Source organism: Convolutriloba macropyga, chromosome 4 (genome assembly GCF_964194025.1).
Source record: "Convolutriloba macropyga chromosome 4, txConMacr16.3, whole genome shotgun sequence".
Classification (NCBI taxonomy): Eukaryota; Metazoa; Xenacoelomorpha; order Acoela; family Convolutidae; genus Convolutriloba; species Convolutriloba macropyga.
The window spans coordinates 35,501,137-35,528,567 of record NC_134471.1 but is presented as its reverse complement, the minus strand read 5'-3'; the positions used below and the strand labels follow the sequence as shown (position 1 = coordinate 35,528,567).

The window sequence follows — 27,431 nt, the reverse complement described above, 5'->3', positions numbered from 1 at the left end:
GATGCTTATACATCAAACTACCTTATACACGGCTCATCAGAAACATTTAAAAAATTTTATTGTCTGAACCTCACTAAACAACAAGAACGTGAATATAAATCACAACAAAAAAATCATATACCATTTGATGTCTCAAAAATCACAGAATCTGATCGAGGTTCTCTCGCAATGTCCAATTTTGAACACACAAAATTAACACAACCACAATTTAAACAATTAGCTCTACTTCTCACACAATTTAAGCAATGTTACTCTACGTCTAAATTCGATGTAGGTAAAATTAAAGTAGAACTAAACCTACCCTTAAAATCAACAGCGGTATTTAAGAAACAGAGCAACCGACATCCCTCTTCAAATACAAGAAAGAGTACAACACTTACTCGATATTTTAACACATTTCGATATAAAAGCACCTGTAAACACAGATTCACTCACTACGGGAAACACTTTGATTAATTCAGTAATTATCCTTAAAAATGGAGAATCACTAAAATTCATTTTAGATCCTCGCCAACTGAACACAATGGTTGACGAAACAAAATGCAGCTGGCCCATAGAACCAATCCAAATAATACTGACACGTATTAAAGAACCGATTTTTTCTATAGCTAACATGAAGAGCGCATACAGCCAGCTGCCACTAGATAAACCATCACAAAGACTCGCATTTTTTGTCATAGCAGGACAACAATACTGCTTTAAACGTTTATTTCATGGCATTTCAATTGGCCCAGCTGCCTTTTCATCCTTTATGAGTAGTATTCTCAAACCACTGATTCGCAAAAATAAAATCATCACATATCTTGATGATGTTTTCATACAAGACACTACAACAGACACAATGTTACAAACACTTGATCAATATCACAAAATTCTCAAAAAATGAAAATCTCAAAGCAGCTTCTGATAAATTTTTCTTTTTCTTAGATTCAGTTAAATTCTTGGTACACCAAATACAAAACAATCACATACACCCAATAAAATCAATAATCGATGGATTTTTAAAATTACAACAACCAAAAAACACAAAAGAGATTCAAAATTACGTTGGAATTCTCACTTTCATCTCAAAGTTTATCTATAACTTACAAGTTATAACGAGACTTTTCTACGTCCAACTCCGGGATACAACAGATTTTAAATGGACCCTAGAACTGAACTACAACAAACATTTCACAGAGTAAAAAAGGAACTTAGGGACCGAAGACTTCGTCTCGCAATTCCTAACTCAGAAAAACCCTTTTATAATTTATGTAACGCCTCTAACTATGGCATTGGAGCTGCACTTCTCCACAAAAAATCAATTTGAAAAAATGGAAATAGTTTCAGCAAACTCTCGTTTATTTTCCACCAAAAAACTTAGATTCCCAACCATTCTTCGCGAAAGTTCAACAATAATTTGTGCACTTTCGGAATACGATTTTCTCATTCAAGGGTCACAACATCCTTTTATTTTATACACTGACCACAAAACCAATTCTCTTTTTGTTCACACAAAAGAACTAACCAAACCACAGAGTATATAAATTTCAATTAATTCTAATGAAATTCCCAAACGTGGACATAGTTTGGACGGAAGGAAAAAAGCTTTCTCTTCCAGATTTTTTGAGTCGTGCACTAACGACAACAACACAAGAGGAACCCCGTCTTAGAACAGTTGAGATCCCCGACTCTATTAAATTTTTAATGACACATAACCAAAATACTCAACCTATACAGTGTCACGATGCTGTATCAAAGGAATATATTAACACAATGACACCGGACACTACTGCAGGATCACCAAATTTTCCAATATTCTTAGAGATCAAAGATAATTATTTGAAAGTACAACTCGAAAATGATCTCTATCTTCCTGTCTCGTATCACAAGTTCGAAGCACAACCTTTAGAACACAAGTAAACCAAGGCACAACCTTTAGAACTTTTGCAACAAAACAAAATAAAACAATTTAAACAAAATCACTCATTGTTAGAACCCTATCCGGTTGTACAACACACGGATGTCACTCCGAAAACAAATAAAATAGAACCATATACACAGTTTACTCAAAATGCAAATTATGCAGAGTTAATAAACACCATTAAATTCTCACTCCCAGCACTGGACGATTTTATACCTAAATCTCCAGAAGTTTGTGATTATATCTACAACGAACAAACAGAACGAAACGATACACCTCTTTATGAAGCACAACAACAGGACCCGGTTATTAGACAACTTCTCCTCTGGAAAAAATATAAAAATCACCCCACGTCCCTTCAATAAATATCCGAGCAAACAAAGGGTTATTACATTACAATCAACGTTTCCAAGACCTAAGCATAAATGAAACAAATCATCTCTTATACTACATACAAGAAACCACTTCACCAAAAATCTTTACCACTCACTTTTTTTCTAATAATACTTTTTATTGCACATTCTCACGATCTTTCAGGCCGTCCCGGTCGTGAAAAAACATGTGCTACAATAACAGAAAATTATTACTTGCCGAATATTAAAACATGGGTCGCAATACTTACACAAGATTGCTTGAATTGCCAAAGGAGCAGGACCATGCCCAACCTCCTCATGGCTCCACAACATCCATCTTTAGAAGATCCACCATACTTCTCAATGGACACAAAAGGCTCAATCTATCCGTCTTCGGATGGAAATTCCTATGTCTATTTTATCGTAGACGCCTTCACACATTGTGTTGTCCATCACCCTTCTCCCAAAAAAGATGTAGCAAATGCACTCACTGTTTAAATTGACAACTGGATTTTCAAATTCGGGATACCCGATAATTTAGTAACAGATAATGAAATAAATACATTAACGGAGAACTTACACACTTTTGCCGCACATATAATGTACAGTTTAAACCACAAACGCCATGCGCACCATGGTCTAATGGACTCGATGAGAATAGTAATCGTCAACTAAACACATTTCTTTGCACAGTTTTAGACTCACAATACGACACATTGTCAAAGAAAGTACAAACATTTCCTTTTGCATTCAATTTACAAGCTTGAAGCAATATGAATTTATCACCATTTGAACATGTATTTGTTCAGAAACCAAAAACACCAATGATGGTCAATCCATCTTCCACTACAGACAGCTTTGGATATTGTAAACCTTCACCCAATTCACCCTTTAATTCCTTCCCCAAACATACACATACTGAACATCTCGGTCATCATCAACAAATTAAAAAATTACAGAAAGGAACCTTTGCACATTGGTTTCTCAATCGTGAAAAGTTACATTCAGAATTTTATAACGAAGTTCGCAATTATTTAAATCAGTTAAACATTTACGCACGTTCATAAACCGCCGTTTCGGAACGGCGCAACCACTAAAAGTCAACACTTATGTTTTAATTGTAAATAAAGCGTCATAAAAAGGAATATCAAAAAAGATTCAATCAAAAAAAATTGGACCCTACAAAACAATTGATACCCCCACATTGGTTACTTAACAATAAAATTTCTGTGTTAAACAAATAACTCGTCATAGAAGTAATACTGTACCATATTACCTGAAAGAATTTTTCGTTCTAGAACAAATAGAGAAATATTTTTCGGACAATTCTTTCTTACGACTCCATCACAAAAAACCGACTATCACCACGTCGAAATCTGTCTCGTTTAGTCCAGACAACCAAGACATACCAACCACAAATGAAACTTCCCCCACCACCTTGTAGTTTGTCTGAAATATCCTAAAGTCACTTGGAAAACTGCAATTAAAGAGACACTCGTCTTAGACGTCAACCGATGAAAGACTTTAGAATCTTCATACCACAATAAAAAATTTCGGCTTCGAGAACGACGCACATTTAAAACATATACACAACACTCTTATAATACACAAAGTCACTCTTCTCGCATTAGTTAGCGGAACACAAATTAGCATAACACACTAATTACCTAGTAAATACAATTCCTATGAAAATACAATTCCCTCGTTTTGTTATTCGAGAGGGATAATTGGGATAGTTCCTTCACCCCTCTCCCCCCTATTACAATTACTTTACTGAAAAAGATAATCAAGCTCTTTAGTATAGTAAACAAGAAACAGGGAATATCTTTTCACCCGCTACCCAAGCAGAACAACAAAAACCCCTCCTTCAGAAAATGAAAGGAAGGGAATTACAGGCCATTCCCCACGAAAATAATAAAAAGGAAATTAACTAAAAATTAAGTTAACAAACGACCCACGGCTCGGTCCGGGTAGAATTCCCTAATCTCATTTATTTACCAAGATATGATTTGGTAACTCCTCCTTCCCCGAATAAAAAATCCTGATCAGGCTATATGGTATCGTCTACTATCACTTTTCAGCGCATCTCTCTCTCAATTTAGTTGCTTCTCTTCTTTCTCTTCTCTCTTGAATCAAACTCAAATTTACACTCTCTTAATTTCCCTCTCTTAACAAACTTTTCTCTTTTCACCATTCTATTCTCACTTTCACTTAGAAAAAAAATTCCTTTCTCTAAGTTTTCAAATTTGATTTTACTCTCTCTTCTCCTCAACGACAACAACTGTCACACAACTCAGTTTTTAGCTGTTCTTTCCGAACCGTCTATCACAGCAAAAAAGAATCAGCTGAAAGAAGCCTCAACTGAACTGCTCACAATAGCCACCACCTCAACACGACTTCATACTTTCAGTCTCACAGTACTGGGAGTTCAGCTCGATCTCTATCAATACTAGGTATGCAAATTACTTCACAACACAGACTTGAAGTGTTATTTAAAAGAACACCATATGCTGATACCTTTAAATATATTCAAAATTTTAAACCTAAAAATTTCCATTTTCAATAACTTAGATGATATTGTATTCACACACTTGTTGTGAATGGGTTTTCTATATTAGAAATTTTAATAGCGAACCAACTGCTCTTTTCTATCTTCCAATATTCCCACCTCAAGCCACACCTAAACTATTTGAACTCTTTTATACCGACATTGTATACACAATTAATCTTGACGCTATCCCAGCCTCATACGATATTAAATAGCGAATGATATTTATCGAACTTTTTAGGTTAGATGAACAATACCAACAACTCTTAGCACAAAGTGAACTTATATATCCACACATAATTTTCTCGTTAGCTCGAAAAGATTATACAATTGCAGAATTGTTAACAGTTTTCTCTGCCGATTTGTTAGATCTCATCTATCTACAAAGTGACATCCCACCTGAATCACCCGTTGCAGCAGTCCGAGTTAGTATACCTACTTTAAATCTCTTAATAATTGTTGTTCCATCTTCCACAATTTATAAAATCTAATTTTGTGATAATTGCCCCACTCTGGGACAGAGATTAATATCACAATTGCGTCCTCTAGTCAACAACCAAATACTAACCTAAGTGCTCCCCCCGTCTCCGAATCACCTACTTGCTCATAGTGTGGAGCGACTAAACAATCTATCCCCAAAATGTCGTCATTTAAACTCCTTAATAAAAAAACATAAGCACAAGAAACCGAAGAACACCCATACTCAGTCATTACTACTGCCAAATATGCAGATAGACCTCGTCCCCGGACACTCCCCCACTTTACCCCACAATCAGTAATCCCATATCCACCTATCAAAGCCAAACGCAAATACACCAAACGCAAGCACAGCAACAACAACAACATCAAATAAACACACAGATTTTATTGCCGTATTCAGGCTTTATAGCTTATTCAACACTCCAACCACCAACTATTATACCCGCTCCGCCACGAGCACCATAACCTGAATAAATTAACTATTCAATGAAACCACAATTCTCTACTCAACATTTAAGCTTTGCGAACGCAGATAAAACCAATAGTTCTGAATTGCCATAGCCAATTCACACTGTTTCAACTATAAACGATTTACCACAAGATATTAGTTTTTTCTGAGACACCTCTATATCCGATCCACTTAGTTCTCAGTTTTTTTCACCTACTCCATCACAAATTGCGAGAAATCCCTTTAATCCACCGCAAGAACCGGTAACTAACATTGAACGCTTATTCTCACAAGCAAACTGGAATCACTCTTTTAGTATAGTCAATTCATCATCATCATTTCAAAGCTCACTACCACCTAATTTTTAAGGCACTCCACCTATAATCACACTGTGTTCAAACTCACCTACACCAGATCCAGACCAACACTCTCACCATTGTATCGGAGAACAACCTGATATTACCAGAAATTATCCAACTCTACCATTAAGACTTGACCCAAAATTTGTTGTTCCCCCTCCGCCCCTTTTCGGAGATCATAATAACGGTGAACAACTACATAATTGAGCTAAACAGAGAATTTCTAAATCATACAAAATCATACCAGTACCGAAATATTGAGCACACGAATTACTTAAACAATCTAAAATTACATTTTCAGTCGAAATTGTAGTTGAAAAAATATAAACGGAGTTTTCACCCAAAAGCCGCTGCACCACCTTTTTATTTATTTTGTAAAATTAAACCAATCGACCTTTATCTGCCAAAAAATTCACTATAAATTTGAAACATACACAAAAAACACAGCAGGATATTTTGTATTTTACAATCCTCACTCTAGATTTTCTCACACATTTCCTTTACAAATTTAATTCTCCTAGTGCTTATGTTTATCATTTCACCCCCACTTCCAATAAAACAACCTATTAAAGTAGATAAACACAATATATACACACTTAAATCAGGCGTACAAGATCTCGTAGTTACCCACTATGACTGCTCCCCAAAGCACATCACAAATATGCAGTATTATAAGCTGAATGTAAGATCAAACCAGCAGACTTTCAAATCCTCCCCGCTCAAGTACAAATATTTTCACAAATTCGGATACTTCAAGTACGCGCCTACGCCATATATGCTAAACGTAGCAACAAAAAAAGCTTTTGTCACAAAATCTCACTTAAAAGAGGCTTCAAGTCTGATCACGATAATTGGTATGTTGACAATCTGGAAAGGCGTTTCTTTGCCACAGAAATTGAAGCTCGTAGAGAACTTGCACGCGTTGGTCTCGTGAGTAAACTTAACTACTACCCACAAAAATACAATTTGATGTACTTAATGATCCACGCGGCAAGCTAATATTGAAGCCAAACAAGACCGTTTTCAAATTGATCTCTACAGACCTTTTGCTTTCTAAAACGAGAATCTGGCATATAATCCACAGGACAATGATTGGATCCCAAATGCCACAGATAATCCCTGGGCTAATTGTCTAAAAATCCTGAATACGAATATCATGCCATCCATACACTAAGATCTTGTATAAAATGTGACATAGAAAGAAGCTACTGCCCTTCAAATCACACTATTAAGGCAACAGTTGTTTGGGAACCCAACAATCACTGTCGTATTTTTGATGTTGGTAGATCATATGCACGAATGATCAAATTTCAAAAATGCTATTTTTTTTGAAAAACTCGAGATAATGAAACCAATTTTGTCACAGACACAACGCACACATGTATTCTAGTTGTTCACAAAAACACCTTTATGATGAATCCACACTTTCTCGTTTTGAGGTTCTCACGAAATCTATACATAAATGTAACAAACACCGCCCATATTATGCTACACAATACTAAGATGTTTTTGTTGAATATCGAGAAGGTTTTATTTTTGTCACAGACAAACCTTCAGCCGCATTTAAAGATGTACACTTAACTATTCCTGAAGGAGCACCTTCTCTCACACAATTTACTAAAGCAGATATCCGTGACGGATTTGTTACTCCACAATATTCACCTGTATTCTGAAAGTTGTAAAAATTTGAACTCTTTTGCAAACAAAATTGGTTTGGCGCCGTCCATCCAAACGTAAAAATCAACGCAAAACTCGATTATATGATTAGCCGAGTATTACTTGAAATGAAGCACACAAGTTTATCTATTTATAAAAAACTCTGCGATTTAGATCGCGATCTCAAACAAACAGCCATTTCTCCTCTCACACAAAAGTTTTTCCTCGTAGGTTATGTAATCACAGGACAGCGACACACATTTGCTACACTCAAAAGCACAAAGGTAATCTCACTCTTTCAATGTTTTGTTGTTTCATCCCCCTTTTTGTATTAGAAAACCAATGTCTTGAATGAATCTGAATCTACTATCAAAATAAACTACAATTTGTAGACCAAGTAACACGTAAGACCTTCTCGTGGTCTTAAAGCACCATGTAAATTGGATAATTTTGATCAACAAATATTGCTTGATGCCAATGGCGATGAATCATATCGCTTAACGCCTTATCCAATTAAAGCGCAAAATTCCGTCAGAAATTTCACGCCTGACGAAGTTGAAAACCGCTTCACGCAAACGGACTTTACTGCACAACAACTTGGTTTATATAGACAACGCGACTGGACTAACGCTATTGATAAGATGAAATTTAAACAACTAGTAGATGACACCGCTGAAAAGTTTGAAGTAGCACAAGCTATAAACTTTGCGGAACAAGCACAATGACAAACACAATTTTCACAACTACAAAGCCAAAATAAGAATTACTTTAACAAACTCTTTATTAACGGAAAAGAAATCACATTCCGTCGTCTCGACTGGCTTGATTTAATCAACGGCAACTATTTAAAAGAATCCCTTATCGGAATCTTTGGCTACCCCTGGTACGTATTAAAAGAAACAGCCATTATTTGGACTGTATTTAATTTCTTTTAGTGCCTTTTTTTACTATTTCGCAGCGCATTTAATGCCGATAATCTCAAAGCACTCTTAGGCACTAATATAACATTAGCCAAAATCGACCCCTCTTGATTTTTTGGCGTATTTTCAAAAACAATATTCCATGTACTCCAATCTGATTCTTCACAAAATAAACCACCCTCCCCTAAAACACGACGAAAACACTCCGTTGATAGTAACACTCCTCACTCTCAAACTAAATTGAATCTATTTCAAAGAAATATTGAAAACTTCTATAAGAAATCTTCTTCTCCTGTACACAATAATTCGAACAAACACAAAACATCCACTCTCCCCACCTCTATTTATGAATGCTACGATTTACCAGTAGCATCTAACAGTAAACCAGATTTTCAATTTTTACACTTTCATACCTTTCAGCCTAACAAACACAAACGCTTACGAGGCATTTCACTCTCAAAAGATTCTTTCGAGAATGACCCCGATTATCAGGAAATTCCTGAAGAAGTTCTTTTCAATGTGCCTAGTACTCGTTTTTAACATTTTTCCTGTTGTAGCCACTCCAAAGCAGTCACTCCCATAGCACAGGAAGGAGGTTTGCCAATTCCTCCAAATGTCGACCCCACAGCATACGACCTCAATATGCTGGAGGTCGAGGACATCTTGCCCTCACCACTCACACCAAAACCAGTATGCGAGATGCAAACACCAGCCCTCTTCACGATAGGTCAATCCTCACCACAGCCACAGTCTGTTGACACAGCAAAATATGCGCGAGTGTTCCGCTGCCTTCAGCCGCCACCTCATCCTCCTCTTCAGGTGAACTCAGATGTTTGGAACAACCACCCACACAGCAATACCCGTATCACAACCACCACCCCAGCCTACAAGTTTTTTTGGGCTGATGAAGTCGCTATTGCGGAACAATTAGGCCGTTCGACGCCCGAAACGGTTTTTTCAAACTGGGCATACTCTGGAATGATTCGTGGATCTCGACCACGCTCTCAACCACTGGTGTACCCACCACCAGTTGTGCCCACATCCTCTGCAGAACATCCACACGCACCTTCATCACGGTATGGTCTAACCATTCCACCTCTTCGACCAAAGCCGTCTCACACAACCACCCCTCTACGATCGACCGACGTCGACGGATAGTTACCCGTGCACCGACCCTTCACACAAAAGACGCCCTAGAATCACAACACGCGAGATCTACCCTGTCCACTCTTTACCAATTCAAGGTTCACAGTCGCCCACCCGGCACACTGTCAGCCCCCTAAGAGGCCCACAGCCCTCATCTTCTCGCGGGAAAAGAAATCCCTTTGCGCCCACGCAAGTGCTAATTCATAGAGCGCCCGTCCCAAAATTTCGCTTTCACCAGTTCACAAATCCTCTCGGCATCGACACAATCCACGGTTTCCATGTCCCCGAGCGGATCAACTACACTTCAACACCACCACAACACACCCTCAAGCCCAAAGCCAGTTCCTGCTCTCTTGGACAATTGGAAAACGAGTATGTCCATGAAGGTCGGGATAGAGACCTCCCAATAAGGTGTCTCCATTTTCCAATCAACCACCGCTTCACAGAACGTTACCGGCACCAATCCCAAAAATTCTTCGCCCTTGCGGACCGTCAGAACGACTATTTGAACACTCTTATAACTCATTTACCAGAAATACGGCCCCTTCTATCTTCAATTTGTTTTTTTTATATCCCACACAGATGGATGTAAATAACCAGACTCACAAAGTCAACAGAGTGAAAATGTTACACACTATTCACAACTATTTATTTGTCCAACACCACTTCCACAGGGCAAACCCACTCATCCACATGAATTCGCGTCTGCAATATGCTAACACAAAGCTTACTTCACCCTACTACATACAATATAGCTATATAAATCAATCAAATGACTGTGAAGACACTCTTCGCAATTTCGATCCGATAAAAAACTACTTCCAGTTCTCGCCACTCTATGCGAAGACCAACCGTCCAATTCTTGTTCCGATCGAGTTTCTCCAGTGTGTAGAGGGAGGAGCCACAAAGTGCATATATGGCCACACCTTCAACCTCCTCTACAGGAAATGGATGACGGACAAGTTGGACAGTCGAGAACTGTCAGCAGAAGAGACACGGATCCTCAACCATCTTCTCGCGTTGCAACCACACTGCAACGTCGACCTCTTCCCTCGTGCCCTTGCAGCTTGCCTGGCACGTGATCAGGAATTCATGGAATTTTTCAGGATCTTGACAATCGGGCCACTGACTTTGAGTTAGAATCTCGGACGTAGGCCACAGTTCTACAACATCGGGCTCAAAGTCCCTCAAAAACTAATGACTCAATGAGCTTTCAAACTCACTTGAAACTTTTTATTTTTTCTTTTCGTTCTATTTCTCTTTCTCTATATACACTAATTCCTTTCTATTTTCCTTTCTTCTTTGCCACAATTGAAGATTGGGATCAGTTTTTTCTTCTTACTCCGGGTGAGGCCTACTAAGTAAGAATTAATTTTGACTACTAAAATTAATAAGGAAAATAGCTCACACAATAGCTAAAAGATGGATTTCCACAAGAAGGTAAGCTGGTAAATCCGACTGGTTCAAACTTTGTACCAGAGGCAGAAAAAAAGAAATCTCCTTGTACAAAACAGACAGAGACTACAGACTACAAGCGATCCTCCAACTGTGAATAAATCCTCACCACATGACAGTGAGAGCAGTTGGGTACTCTAACAGGACTGACGTTACCGGCCAGCACACCCTGTAACTGGCACCCTCACTGGTTCTACAATCAAACGAATCCTTCACTGACGACAATAGTTACTATTTTACTGACAGGGCCTTCAAACGACAGCACGAGTCAAAACCTCACTTCAAAGAGAACACAACTCTTCACTCCACCATTCAACGGCGATAACACATCCAGCGTATTTGTGCTAAAATTCACAAATTCAGATTTAAAACTCTTAACCCCGGATGAATTTAGCAGTAGAATTGCTGGATGTACACCTCCATCCAATCAGAGACTGAGAAGGCACTATTCTCTTTTATACAAAGAGAACTCCACTAACTATAGTCAGTCTATTAGAGTAGTTGCACGATGTGTATACCTCTGACTCCGGTGTTAACTCTTTTGTACATCGTTATAATTGAAGTATATCATCAGTGTTTTACAGAGTCGGTTAGTCTGAGAAATATAGGTAAGCTTCTTTTCGCGCGTAGAAATAAGTAGCCCTAGCTCTTTTTACCTTAAGGCTGTAAAAGGAGCCCAGCTTGGGTCTGCTTATATATATATATATATATATATATATATATATATATATATATATATATATATATATATATATATATATATATATATATACCCTAGTTGAGAAGACCGAACAAAAACGACGCAAGAAATGTTCGGTATGTTCGGTTTTCTACGTAAGAAATGGTCGGCATGTTCGGTTTGTTCGGTATGATCGGTTTCAAATGAAAGAAATTGTCGGCATGTTCTGTCTAGAAAGTAAGAAAGATTCGGTATGTTCGGTTTTGCGAGATTCGGTATGTTCGGTTCGGAATGTAAGAAAGATTCGGTACGTTCGGTATTTAAACATAAGAAATCGTCGGTATGTCCGGTTTTGGACGCAAGAAATTGTCGGATTTTTCCATTGGGAAATTTTATATTTTTGTTTATAATGTAGCCAAACGCTACGATAGCGTTCTTTTTGCAGGAATTTCAATCGTACGTCTCAAAGAAAAATTCTAGAAAAGTGTGCAAAACTCCTGAAAATTTTTCTTTAGAGCTCGTTGGCCGAACTAGTTATGCAAATATATAGTTCTTGATTATTTTTGAATTTTAGAATGTAACATACTTGTTGAAAATTGATGAAAATTTTGTTAAATAATTCACTCTCACTGGGATTGGACATGCTTTCTTGTAGTTTACAAGTAAGTTCTTTGACGGTTGGTTACGTTTGAAACAGAACGTGCCGACAGAAATTTCTTCCATGTTTATTCGTGGTAGGAAAACTCAAAATATGATAGTTCTTAATGTTTCTCTCAACGATACCGAATCTCTCTTATGTTAAAAAACGACGATACCGAATCTCTCTTACGTTAAAAAACGACAATACCGAACCTTTCTTATATTAAATACCGAACAAAAACGACAATACCGATGAAAAAATCGTAAGGGATTTCGTCGTTTTTGGCTAGAAAAAACCGACAATACCGACAATTTCTTACGTTTAAAAACCGAAGATTTCTCAACAAGGGTATATATATATACACACACACACACATATATATATATATATATATATATATATATATATATATATATATATATAATGCAATGCTCATATGTTTGCGTGGGCCTGTCCAGTGTCTGCTGGGTCTGGCAGATGGTCTGGCCTAGGATTTGTTCGGTGAGCCCCAGGGTGGTCAATCTTTATTTGGTCCGGACGCCGACCCAAGTCTGCCTGGTGTGTAACAAACGGTATGCGAAACAGATAGCTTTTCATCCTGGGTTTGCGACACAAATAGCTTTTGTGTACCCGCAACTGTATTTAGGGAATTCCGATTGTCTGCTAAATCAGCCAGTTAAGGCAATAGATGAGCCGTACTGTGGTGACTACATCGTGAATCAAGCCTCAGAACAGTGTGATTGCGGATTCAATGCAACTTGTGATGATCCGTGCTGCGATGCAGCAAACTGCAATTTAATCTCAGGTACTATTGTTTAGCTTTTAAGAAGTCAATATGCCTCTACTGTTTTAGAGTTACACATGTGCTTTCTTATTCGATTGGGATCAACTTTATATTGATTTATTTCTCCGTATTTACCAATTTCCCCGAAAAATGATGAGTGTGGGGGCGAAGAATGGAGGGTAATGAGAAGTTTTGTAGAATATACTCCGCTAAATATTCACTTTGAAGTTCATTTAGGAGACGTAGCTAGCGGGTCATAGCCGGAAAAACCCCGGCAAAATTGAGTAAGAGATCTAAAGAGCTTTTAAAGTGGGTCAAAATTGATTTGCAACAAAATTTGTAATACCATTTCAAAACACGCGGTTAAAACACCCATGTCAACATGCGGTTAAAATAGCGCGTAGGAGCGCTTTGTTTCACCAGCACAAGTATGTCAAATGTTTTGTCGTCTTCTGAATTTCTGCTAGACTCAACAGTGAGGGGACTCTGTCGCCCAGAAGATCGATCAAATAAAATAACCAAAGGTTTTGAATTGGTGAAGCGAGCTTTAATTTGTCACTTTGCGATTTCCCCTCTTCCACTCTTGTATGCTGTTGCAAATTAGATTGACTTGAAATAAGTTAATTCCCAATGGGGCTCGTAATATCAATTCCAGTTATATGGATAACGAATGTAAAAAAATACTTGCACATCAACGGAAAGGACAAACTCAAAGACAATTTATAATAGTAATTAAAATATTAATAACAATATCCGCGGATCTCTTCTCAAATGAAATAAATCAAAAACGCTCACAGTATCACAACTGGTCTTGCAATTACAAACTTCCAGAGTTCAGTCTCAATAAACTCTCAATCTCTTCTTGCTTTTCACATTATCTTGTAAAGTTTAGTCCAGCTAAACCAACTACTTTATCGCTTATGCAAAAATCTCTCTTGAGTCCAAACTTGAAGTTCTCTCAAAACTCTCCAAAGTCTCTTCTCTAAATTTCTCTGTGTTACTTCATTTTATACTCGACCAATAAGCTCTTATCTTAAGCAAACAAACCTTAATCTCTTAAGTGAACATTGCAACTTAAACATGAAATCTGTCACACTCAGTAGGAGGGCTTTGTTTGCTATACAAACAAACCAATATCAGATTATGCTCTGTCATTCAACTGCTACCAACCATTGTTCAATTTTCTCCTTATCCTAAGTACGCGACCTTTGGACTCATATGTAGCAAATCCACTACACTTTGTCTCATATATGCGCTTGACATGTCAATCAGTGTTTGCTTAGTAAACATTGAACGTTGCTCAGAAAAGTTCTTATTCCTCTTTTTCCGCTATCAGATTAGCTAACTATAAATCATTCCCTGTAAGAAAATCATGTGTTGAATAAATAATTAAAATCAACCCCAAAGCTAAGAACAATTGTTATTCTGAGTTTTAAATCTGCAAAAAGACTAAGATTTCTGAATGCCCAAAAATTTGACCTCGAGGGGTCATTCAAAGGTCACCCCTCCAAATGAGGGGTCAAGTTGATAAAAACTAATTACTGTCACGGAAAGTCCTACCATAGTTACACCTACCCACAAAATTTCATGGTCTAACTCCCACTAGAACACGAGCAATGACTACGCACATTTTTCATTGACCTCCCGGATGACCCCAAATTTCCAAACTTAATAACTTGCGAAGTAGTGGTCAAAACGTCTTCGGGTCAAAAAGTTTTTTAGTTACTATAGGGTGCCATTAATTTGCCTGCCAAGTTTCATGACCAACGGATCAGCCGTTGCGAGTCGTTTGCAATTTGAACATTTTTAACGAGTTGTGGGTGCCGAAAGCCGAAAAATCCGATTTCGTCAAAATTGACCGGGGTGGTTATTTTTTGTCACTAACTGTCTCAGCTAATCATATTACCATTTCCAAGTCATTCGGTCGCTCAAAAAGGCCAATTTCCGGTTTTTGGCACTCGGGTCGTCTCGAAGCACCGAATTCTGGTCATAATCTGGGATTAAAATATCACCAATCGAAAGCCCTTGAAAAGTTACATTAACCCTCCAAAAATCATAAGGCTGCTATTAATACTCCACGAGCAGTTTACGTTCCGCAGCACGGGCCTGCGCTAGTCCTGTGCAGGTTGTGGGGGGTCAAATCTGACATTAAATTTGGATTCCTCGTACCCAAATTAGTCTATCCCCCAAATTTCAGGTCAATCCGACATAAACTTTTCGAAAAAATACTATTTCAATTTAGGTGCTAACTACCTTCCTGTGATAATTACCAATATTCGCAAATTGCCATTTTACATCCTGAACCCTTCCCAAGATCGTGCAAAAACCTTAATTCATACGTGCATGCCATTACGACTGATTAATCCCATTATTTCTGACTCAAACAGTCATAATTCACAGTAAAATACCTAAAAACCTTCAAATCAAACTACTTCCGGTATTAATAACTGGAAGGTGGGTGGTCAGATTGGCCTGAAAATTATTTCCGCAATAGAAGACCATTAGGAGTCCCTCCCCATCTTTGACCAGTTATCAACCAATAGCTCTTTCCCATCCGGAGGGGGGAGGTCGGACAACTTTTAGACCCAGGGTATTTGGAAAAACTGATAAATTGCCTATTCTTATTTCCAAATGCAAATAAATTTCTCCCACAATTTTCTAAACCATTCACATGATCACCCAATTCATTACTGCACAAGTACATGCTAGTACGACTGGTTTATACCGTTACTTCATCCATAAACAATCAAATTTCTACATAAAGTATCAAAAGAAACTTTGAATAACAGCCATTTCCACTGCTAATAACTCGGATTGATAAAGTGTAACCGGTTGCTTTTTCCTATTATATATGGACAATCTTTATGGGAACATCCTTACAAATTTTCAGAGTCCAACAACAGATATAACTTACAGAATTGAGGTGTACCAGGTTCTGGGTGCCCACTTTTTTGCAAATTCAAAGTCGCACTTTTAGTTACTTCAAATGGAAATTCCAATTCTGATCAAAAAATCTAGTTCACTTCAAATGTTCGCTCTCTGATTTTCTTCTAAATTGAAAGCACACATTTCGACTTTTGCCTGATGCACACAAACCACTTTGCTAAGCAAACGAATTATTTCGACAGCTCAATATGCTTTTGTTCATCAAATTTGTTTGTTTAAGATATATCACTCAGCTCCCCTCTCTGGCGCCGTCGAAACAATGACCCTTTAAGAAAGAACGCTTACTTCAAACACCTAAATAACGTGTCTAATTTGACCTAAACGATCTAATTTACGATATCTGGTTATAACATTTCCCTGCATCCTACATGTTTGTGATACATATGATTACCTAGATATATATCGAAATCCCTATATGTACTAAATTATCAATTACCCTCTATTTTAATATTCATATCATACATATTATAACTAAGATTATGACTTTTTATTGTTCATGTACAAATATGTTCCCGCTAGTCTACTAATTTATTGCATATTTTGTGCACAGTATTTTATTATGAGTAATCATATTCTGATTAAGCAATCTGAATTCAAGTTGTCTTTGTAAACGCTCTTCATTTACCCGAGATAAATTCTAGCCTGGATTCGCATTGCGATTCCACTGAGCAAATTTAGGCAAACACGCTAATTCTCGGATTTGCTCCGCGATTCCTCTATATGATTCTAAGATAGTGTATTCGCGACACTATTCCATTTCTAATAAACTAATCCTACGTATAACATGGCGCAGTCAGCATTAAAGGACAGCAGCAAATCTCCACTCAGAATTCAACCCTTTTGGGAAAAGGAAACCCTGGAGCCCCCATTTCGGTGGGAATATTGGAGGACTCAACTCAAACTTGCAATACTTGCTCGTGAAGGAATTGTTGTGGATCTTCTCTTGGCCGACCCTCCCGAGCATGTCATTCTACCCCCTGAACTGGCATATGAAGAAGCAGTCGAAAATCCTACAGCACAATCAGAACGAGATCGACGCACTCGTAACGAAAAAGCAAAGACGGCGTGGAAAAATCACTGTCAACGCCTTGAGGCGGTAGGCATCCTATGCGGAGATAAACCATGGCAACTTTGCGATCGAAAAGCATCTTCATTGATGTACTTGAGTCTGGGAACGGAAGGGCGACGAGTCTTCAATTCAAAAAACTTGACTGTTAATCTAGACAAAATTTCAACAAAAAACCTCTGGGATGTTTTGAATAAAACTTTTATTCGAATTCATAACATAACTTTCGATCGATATCTCTTTCTTACACGAAAACAGCAGAAAAGAGAACCAATTGAGAAATTTTACGGTCATTTCAAAGAACTTTCGGAAAATTGTGATCTGGGAGAAAAAGGGGGATACTATTATCAGAGATGTTTTCATCGCAAATATGCAAAATGGAGACATCCAAAAAAAACTTTTGAAAGAGACGGTGGAAGCTGACAAAGCTTTAGCAATAGCAATCAACATTGAAATGGGCACTCTCAATTAACTCAAAATGAATGCCAGTAAAACTGAGCATCACTCAGCTGTTAATCAAGTACAACGGATGCGCATCGCAAATGCTACCCCTTTTTCCACTATGAACACCATCGCACGGAAAAAGCCCACAACTTGTCATTTTTGTGGAATGAATTGAACCTCGGAACATCACAATAGAAGTCCTGCACGTGGAAAGAAATGCAATAACTGTGGCATTGAAAATCACTTCGCAAAAGATTGCAGAAAACCTAAGGATCCTAATTCATACCCAAAACCTAAGCCACGGGTCAATAATGTTGAAAAAGATGACCAAGTTGACAATGTTAACCAAATTTCGGCCAATTTTGACCACGATTTGGAATCAAACTATTGATCGGATGAGGATAATTGTGTAGCCTCAATATCTTCGACAGATTTTACAACTTCTGTAGAAGCAATCAATCTCCCTGTAGTACTCGGAAAGACAACAACAAATGTTCTGGTGGATTCTGGTAGCGTATGTACAATGATGAACGAATCATTGGCAAATTCAATCATTTCCCAAGACTCAAATTCGAAGTGGATACGGAGGCAAATCCTAAACAACCGAAAACTTTCTCTAACGAGCCTATTCATACGCTCGGCATTCTCCAAACGTCAATTCAAAGCAACAATTGGTATGCGAATCCAATAGAAATTAAAGTAGTAACAGACGGTCATCGTTCTCTATTGGACAGAGATTTATTTCCTGCTCTCGGACTTTCAATTCAGCAATCTATTAATCAGAAGACAATTAATCAGTTAGAACAAGAATACTGTTCAATCAAAAAACAAATTGCAACCGATTTTCCTGATTTTATCTTCAGAAATGTTAAGTCAAAAGTACATATGGTTCGTTCAAAATTTCATAAAAAATATACCCCCTCACACAAAAAGGTCGTCGTGTCCCTATAAATCTGCTAGATAAAGTATCTGATGAATTGATGATACTTTCAGAACAAGGACATATTGAAAAATTACAGGAATGCTCTGATAAAAACTTTATTTCTCCTATTGTAATCACGGTTAAGCAGGACAAATCAGTAAAGCTAGCCCTTGATTCGAAAGTTCTGAACAAAGCAATTCACAAAAATAAGTATCAAATGCCAAATATAGATAGCCTTATCGATTCGATTTCACAACACATTAACGATTCTAATCAAGGTGATAACATATATTTCTCGACGATTGACTTAAGATATGCATATAGCCAATTAAAATTGCATCCAGATACCGCACGCCATTGTAATTTCAATATTATTTGTGGCGACGCAACGGGTACGTATCGTTTTAAAACGGGATTTTATGGTCTTACGGATATGCCGGCGGAGTTTCAAAAAGCGATGGATTACACATTGGTTGGCTTGTCTAATACATACTGTTTCCTCGAAGGTATAATTTTGGTTAGCAAAGATAGTAAGGAAATGCAGCTCGATTATGTCTATAAATGTCTACAGAAACTTGAGGCTGATAACCTCAGAATTAATTTAAGTAAATGTCATTTTTGTGGAATGAATTGGACCTCGGAACACCGCAATAGATGTCCTGCACGTGGAAAGAAATGCAATAACTGTGGCATTGAAAATCACTTTGCAAAAAATTGCAGAAATCATAAGGATCCTAATTCATACCCAAAACCTAAGCAATGGGTCAATAATGTTGAAAAAGATGACCAAGTTGACGATGTTAACCAAATTTCTGCCGATTTTGACCCCAATTTGGAATCAAACTATTGATCGGATGAGGATAATTGTGTAGCCTCAATATCTTCGACAGATTTTACAACTTCTGTAGAAGCAATCAATCTCCCTGTAGTACTCGGAAAGACAGCAACAAATGTTCTGGTGGATTCTGGTAGCGTATGTACAATTATAAACGAATCATTGGCAAATTCAATCATTTCCCAAGACTCAAATTCGAAGTGGATACGCGAAGCAAATCCTAAACAACTGAAAACTTTCTCTAACTTGCCTATTCATACGCTCGGCATTCTCCAAACGTCAATTCAAAGCAACAATTGGTATGCGAATCCAATAGAAATTCAAGTAGTAACAGACGGTCATCGTTCTCTATTGGTCAGAGATTTGTTTCCTGCTCTCGGACTTTCAATTCAGCAATCTAATAATCAGAAGACAATTAATCAGGTAGAACAAGAATACTATTCAATCAAAAAACAAATTGCAACCGATTTCCCTGATTTAATCTCCAGAATCGGTAAGTCAAAAGTACATATGGTTCGTTCAAAATTTCATAAAAATTATACCCCCTCACAACAAAAAGGTCGCCTTGTCCCTATTTATCTGCTAGACAAAGTATCTGATGAATTGAAGAAACTTTCAGAACAAGGACATATTGAAAAATTACAGGAAAGCTCTGATAAAAACTTTATTTCTCCTATTGTAATCACGGTTACGCAGGACAAATCAGGAAAGCTAGCCCTTGATTCGAAAGTTCTTAACAAAGCAATTCACAAAAATAAGTATCAAATGCCGAACATAGATAGCCTTATCGATTCGATTTCACAACTCATTAACGATTTTAATCAAGGTGATAACGTTTATTTCTCGACGAATGACTTAAGATATGCATATAGCCAATTAAAATTACATCCAGATACCGCACGCCATTGTAATTTCAATATTATTTGTGGCGACGCAACGGGTACGTATCGTTTTAAAACGGGATTTTATGGTCTTACGGACATGCCGGCGGAGTTTCAAAAAGCGATGGATTACACATTGGTTGGCTTTACATACTGTTTCCTCGACGAAATAATTGTGGTTAGCAAAGGTAGTAAGGAAATGCACCTCGATTATGTCTATAAATGTCTACAGAAACTTGAGGCTGATAACCTCAGAATTAGTTTAAGAAAATGTCACTTCGCAAAACAACAGATAAATTGGCTGGGTTCACATTTTCGCAAAGTGGTGTTAAGCCTATAGAATCAAAGACAGCAGCAATTGCAGAAATTAAAGCTCCAAAAACTCTGAAGCAATTACGATCATTTCTAGGTAGCGCTCATCATTTAAGCAAATTTATTCCTAATCTTACAAAAATTTGTCACCCTCTTCGGCCCTTTTTAAAAAAAATGAAAAACTTATTTGGACAGAAATTCACCAAACACATTTTGAGCATATTAAAACTGCAATCGCAATTGCTACGGAAAATACTCATTTTAATCCGACACTGGAAACGCGAATCAAATGCGACGCATCTTGCCAAGGCTAAGGCGCCGCGCTTGAGCAACGGGATTGTGACGGGTGGAAAACGGTGGCTTTTGCATCTCGTTTTCTTAATAGCAACGAAGAACGTTAGAGTATAAATGAACTTGAATTACTTGGTGTGGTTTGGGCAATCGAATATTTTAAATATTATCTTTTTGGGAAAAATTTTAGTTTTGACAGACCATAGAGCACTTCTTTGAGTTTTAAAAAGTCATCGTTAAAATAAATCTTACAACAGTCGATTAACACGATGGATCGATCGTTTGTTACCTTTTGATTTTAATATAGAACACATTCCCGGCACCAGAATGGGTTTAGTTGATTATATTTCGCGCCAACCGAATCAAAAAGCAAAAAGCATCACTCAATATGATGACGAATTCATAAAATTCCTTTCCATAAGCGGCACACTAACAACAATTACAAATTACAAGTAAACAAGACGCGCGTCCACTCTTGCACACTTTTCAAAATTAACACGCATAATTCAAATGCCTCAATTAATTCATTCACTACCCAAGCACAAGTAAACAATTAAATTCATTTCTAATTTTAATTGCCACGCGAATCAATTGCTTCAAACTAATACTGCACTCGCATCGCAAATACAATCACAAAACTTCAATTTTAACTCTACTGCAAGTCTAGAACAAAAAGGGTATCATATAACAATGTCAACAAACGAGTCATTACAAAATCATCCCCCCGGCTCTCCACAAACCCCAAGAGTAACATTTCGCACCCAATCCACTCCGATAATGACTACAAGTGCAAGCACCACCAATACTCAGGACTCATCGTCACCCAAAAATCGTGACATTGAACTTTCTCGGGAGATCTTCGAAAAAAACCTTAATCAACTCTTTACAAAGTCTTTCCTCGCAGTTCTAACCAGCAAGGACGCAGGGTTAAAGGAAATTAGAGACTGCGTCATTCAAGACGACGATGCTCGATGCAAGGAGGTCAGCCCCTATATCCATTCCTTCTGGAAAGACCTCCACGAGAAGTCCGGCTGTCTCTGTGTCGACGAATGCGTCGCCATACCAAATTCAATTAAGGAGGCGGTTTTAGAGTCAATACAAATGACACACCCAGGTAGTTGGGGAATGATCTTCCTTTCCCAATATGCATTGTGGCCATACATGCACAGAGAGATATTGGTAAGAATTTAAAGCATATTGTACCAAATTCTAAATGGCATCCACATAAGGCCTGTCAAGAACCTAATGAAGAAATCGAAATTGACTTTGGGGGTCCGATAATAAATGATAAAGATAAAGATGTTTACTTCCTAACATGTATTGATCGTTATTCAAAGTATCCAACGGTTAGAATTTTTGACAACGCTAATGGGGCAATTGTAGTAAAATTTCTTCGTGACTACGCATATACTCACGGAATCCCGCGAACAATACGCTTAGACCAGGCAACTTGTCTCGTAGGTAAACCAGTCACGAATTACTGTAATGAAAATAATATTAACGATCTCGACGCTCCGGTCGGTGATCATAGAGCTATTGGATTAGTGGAGCGAATGATCCAAACAATAAAAAGACGCTTATCTTGTATGAAAGCCGAAAATAAAGATACATTCTCAACGTCCAAAGCAATTAAACAAATAGTCTCTGATTTACGGTTAACAAAACAGAAAACAACAAAGATAACATTCTTTGAAGCTCATTTCGGTTGTCCTGCAAATACTTCTTTAAGGAATATTAGCCCACTTCCATCAAGTTTAAGTCTAACTTATGAAAAAATTATTGATCACTATTTAGATGCTGATACAGTCCCCGCAGATGATTTCCTGGACGAAGCTGGATGGATTAACCCTAACAGAAGTGACACTGAGATTGAAAAGAACATGTGTCAGGCATCACTAGACACGGGCTATCGTTATCGAGATTCAGATTATAAGGAATCCCGGTTCATTACTCACCCAAAGCTCACAGACCCCATTCCCCGGACAGAAAAATCACTCAGCGTCAAACTGACTCGGAAACTCCAGAACAAAAAGAGGGCGAAGAGACAACTAGCCGGCCTCTACGAGGTTCTAAAACCAGGAACGTTCGTGACGAAATCATCTCCCACAACGACAATAATCAATGAGCCCGGGCGATCTCCAGTAAAAGTTTGCGATAGCGATTTAGCAAAGTTTGGAACAAAAGCGGAGAGATCAACAAATCTCTGGACGTATGCGCAACGACGTGCCGCGCCATATGAACAGACGACTGAAACAAAGATCGCGAAACACATTAATGATTTGAAGAGACTGAAGAGGGGAGAGATAACGATTCGCCACCGTCAACGTGATACCACTTCTGTAGTCTCCTCAGTAAATTCGAATGTTTCACGCGCCCTGACAGTCCGTAAACCAGTTAAGCCTCAACCTAAACGCCGTCGCAACACAACTTTGAATGAACCAAGTGATAATGAAATGACTTCTACGCAACCATTAATTTCAATTGTACCCGCTCCGCCAGCGCCTACATCACGAGATCAGCAGGAACCAACCATGCCTTCTACTTCTCAAGATCAAACTGAAGGTCGCAAATGAGAACGGACCCAATTTCACGGCTTCACAGAAGCGCACATCTCCCCAACCAGTTTTTTGACTTCAACTAGTTCGGCAAAATCAAAGAAGCGCAGAACCAAAAAGGAAAATGAAAGTTCAACAACTGAAAATTCTGTAGTAGCGCTAATTCACGACGCCGAGCAATCAAGAGTTCCATCACCACCACGGCCTGATATTCAAATCGGACAGACTTCACCACCAGATTCCCGAATCAGGTACTACGAATATGAGCAGGAACGTGAATTATCAGTCTGGGACGCTGAAAATGAAATTTAGTGAAAACAGTTAAAACTTTGCAAACTCTTATAAACTACATCATTTTTTTGCTTTAATGTATTCGCCCTGCGAATCCATTTTCCAATGTGTATGTTCAATTTAATTTATTTCATTTGTTGCTCAATTAAGAATTTCCAATTTGTTCATGTATTCGCTCCGCGAATCCATTTTATAATGTGTGTGCATTTAATTTATTCACTTCAATTTAGTTCATTTACATGTTATAATTCTGCAATGTAATCGTTCTGTGAATCCAATTTTAATTGTATTTCATTATTTAATGTGCTGTAATTGCTCTTCAATTTTATCAACATGATATCCACTGTATACCTGATATTTGTGCAAATAAACTTTCCCGCTTACATATGCTTCGCCTATACCTAATCGTCAGTCTTTTTGCTCATTAAAGTTAATATTTGCGGCACCTTTCCATTCATAATTTCTGTTGTGTGCACTCATTTCATCTACTTATTTGTGTTGATTCTTAAATTTTAAATACATTTTAAAATTTTTTCTGTCATGGGGGAAATGTGATACATATGATTACCAAGATCTATATCGAAATCCCTGTGTGTACTAAATTATCAATTACCCTCTATTTTAATGTTCATATCATACATATTATAACTAAGATTATGACTTTTTGTTATTCACGTACAAATATGTTCCCGCTAGTCTACTAAATTATTTCATATTTTGTTCACAGTATTTTATTATAAGTAATGCTATTCTGATTAAGCAATCTGAATTCAAGTTGTCTTTGTAAACGCTCTTCATTTACCCGAGATAAATTCTAGCCTGGATTCGCATTGCGATTCCACTAAGCAAATTTAGGCAAACTCGCTAATTCTCGGATTTGCTTCGCGATTCCTCTATATGATTCTAAGATAGTGTGTTCGCGACACTATTCCATTTCTAATAAACTAAACCTACGTTTAACAATGTTTGACGTGTGGGCTTCGTTTCCAAAAGTATCAAATCCGTGCTTGTTACTCTTTTACATCAATGGCCTGAAAAGGTTGCTAAAGGTCCAAAAATATTGTACTTCTCCGGTATAACCTTTTGCTAATATATAAAGCACAGAGACATCGGGAGCGGATAGGTAACTGGATCACATGCCCAGAACATACAATTTTTGTCTATCAGATCCCGAAACAAATTAGAAAAAAAATAAAAAAGCATTTGATTTAAATTAAAACGGTGAAATCGTTCCAACTGATTTCTGTGACTCTCTCTTATTACTCTAACTGCAGATCATTGAGACAGTCAGATCAGTGGCAATATTTTGTGGTTCTTTGGATCGAGAGCCTATCAATTTTCTCATCAATAAGCCAGGTATAATTCCATACTGCTCTAATATTCATCACAGGTTGGCAATTTTTTCCATTACCTAAATGCTATAAAAAATATTGACTAATTCTTCGTTATAAAAAAGCTCTCTAAATCAGATAGCAGCTGCTAGACGTTATTAATTGCTCTGGAACGAATTCTGAAGCAATGAACGTAAACGGGTTGACATTTTTGATGCGAAATTTTTGTTTGACGGTTTTGACCCTTCGCATGAATTTTACGCTGTAATTTTTTTTGTTTTGATTTTTACGCACGAATTTTACGACTAAATTTACAATTGTCAGCAGTTGGACTCAAGGAGACGAAATTCCCTACTAGAAGTCCAAAACAAGCACCTAAAGTGGTGTAAATTTTGTACTCAAAATTTTATTAGTGGTCATAGTGTATAATAACATCTAATGACGTGGTTTGAAGCAGTATTAGTGAAATTAGTTACTCTCACCCACTTCACCACCAATACCCCCTGACTGAAGATGGTTGCAATAGATTCAAGCTCCCACTATTCATCTGAGAGCAATTCTTCCTTGTAAATGCAAATAGTTTGGAACCCACTTAACTAATCGAAAACCGATCCAAAATTTTTTTATACAACGATCCTGTAGAAGCATCAAGCTAGCTCTTGTTTCCACGTGGTTATCAAATGAGAAACTATTTTTCCACCACATTTCCGATCGATGATTATTAAGGGATCGTGAAAAAAAATCATTTATTTGTATAAATTTATAATGTAAAATTTTGTTTTGTGCCTGCAGAAAAATCTTCTGAATGACCTTTTCGTTCGTAAAAATTGCAAAACTAACTTGATCATTGATTTATGTAATGTGAGAAAGAGGGTAATTAATAGAAATTTGTGGAAAAACTCGACTACCCTTCAGTTTATTGATACTCATTCAGTTGATATGACGAAGATCAATTTTGACAATAACCTGAATAAGCAACCGAATTGTTATGCGAAATAAATTTCTATTGTGTACCACAAACTTATACACCTCCAAGAGGAGAATGAATTATTCGTTTTAGATTTGTCTTCTCATGATAATTATGATGAGTTCAAATAAAGCATCACTTGGGCTATGCATTTTTTGGAATCCAAATTTTCAATCTTTAGACAGATAAACCACTCAAAACCAGGATCTATTCTCTGCCTCAATATTTTTACGACTCCCAGTTACAATTGTAATGTTATTATATAGAACGTGACTATGTAAAAAACAGCAAAAAAAAAACAGCACGTGCGTCTGGGGGCGTAAAAGATATAAGCCCAATAAGCTGGAGGGGGGGGCAAAACAGAATAGATCCCAAAACCTATAATTAACCCTTTCATTTTGCTGTGAGTTACGAAAAAAAGGATCTTTTCCGTTTGTGCCCCCAGCTTAGCGGGCGCATATTATTTGCACCTCCCGACCCAGATGCCATATTTTCAGATGATGATTTACTATGTAAGGGCACGTGCTCAGTAACTGGGAGGCGCGTAACGTACTGGGGGGCACAAACGGACAAGATCCGAATTAAGATATTTAATGTTAATCTGTAACTTTTTTATTCTTGTCACAGCACCATCCCAATTTAAACCAAATAAATTAAAAGTCATAAAAATCATTAGCTGATAAAAAGAAAAAATTATTGATGAAATTGCTAACAGGTAATAATGGAAGCAATGCAGAAAAACTAAAAACAATACAATTGGTTTGCGAAAACAAAAGTTATTGAAGCCATTAAAATCATTAGCTTTTATCTGAATATTATGTATTTTTATTTCAGTTTTTATCAATACTGATTCAGCTAAAATTATATTGAAAGATTCAATAAGTTCATTTGGGCCACATTTGAAAATCATTGGAATCTGTTACTACGCGAATGTGCTAAAAGAAGAGAAAAAGAAACACAAATACACCACTCACAAAACTTTTATGAAAATGCATATTGTCCAACAAGCAAAACATCAGTTATGACATATATCAGTAGAAATGTTGTGAAATACAAGCAATTGGATGGGATCTCTCAATGATGAGAATAAATTACAATTTGACGTAAACAAAAACAAAAACTGAACAACAATTTCAAAAATATCTGTATGATGAATGTATAACATATTTGGGTTTTAAGCGGGATCTTTTAATAGTTATCTTGGGTTGAGCGTGGTCTC

At 37.3% G+C, this 27,431-nt stretch overlaps 1 protein-coding gene across 1 annotated transcript in view; it reads left to right on the top strand.

Annotated features, from left to right (window-relative positions):
• LOC142337640 (uncharacterized) overlaps positions 1-27,431 on the top strand; it is a 173,572-nt gene that overhangs the window by 89,356 nt on the left and 56,785 nt on the right. The window contains exon 5 of the mRNA XM_075387024.1: positions 13,234-13,392. Coding sequence (XP_075243139.1) covers positions 13,234-13,392 — 159 coding nt within the window. The remainder of the gene's footprint in view (positions 1-13,233; positions 13,393-27,431) is intronic.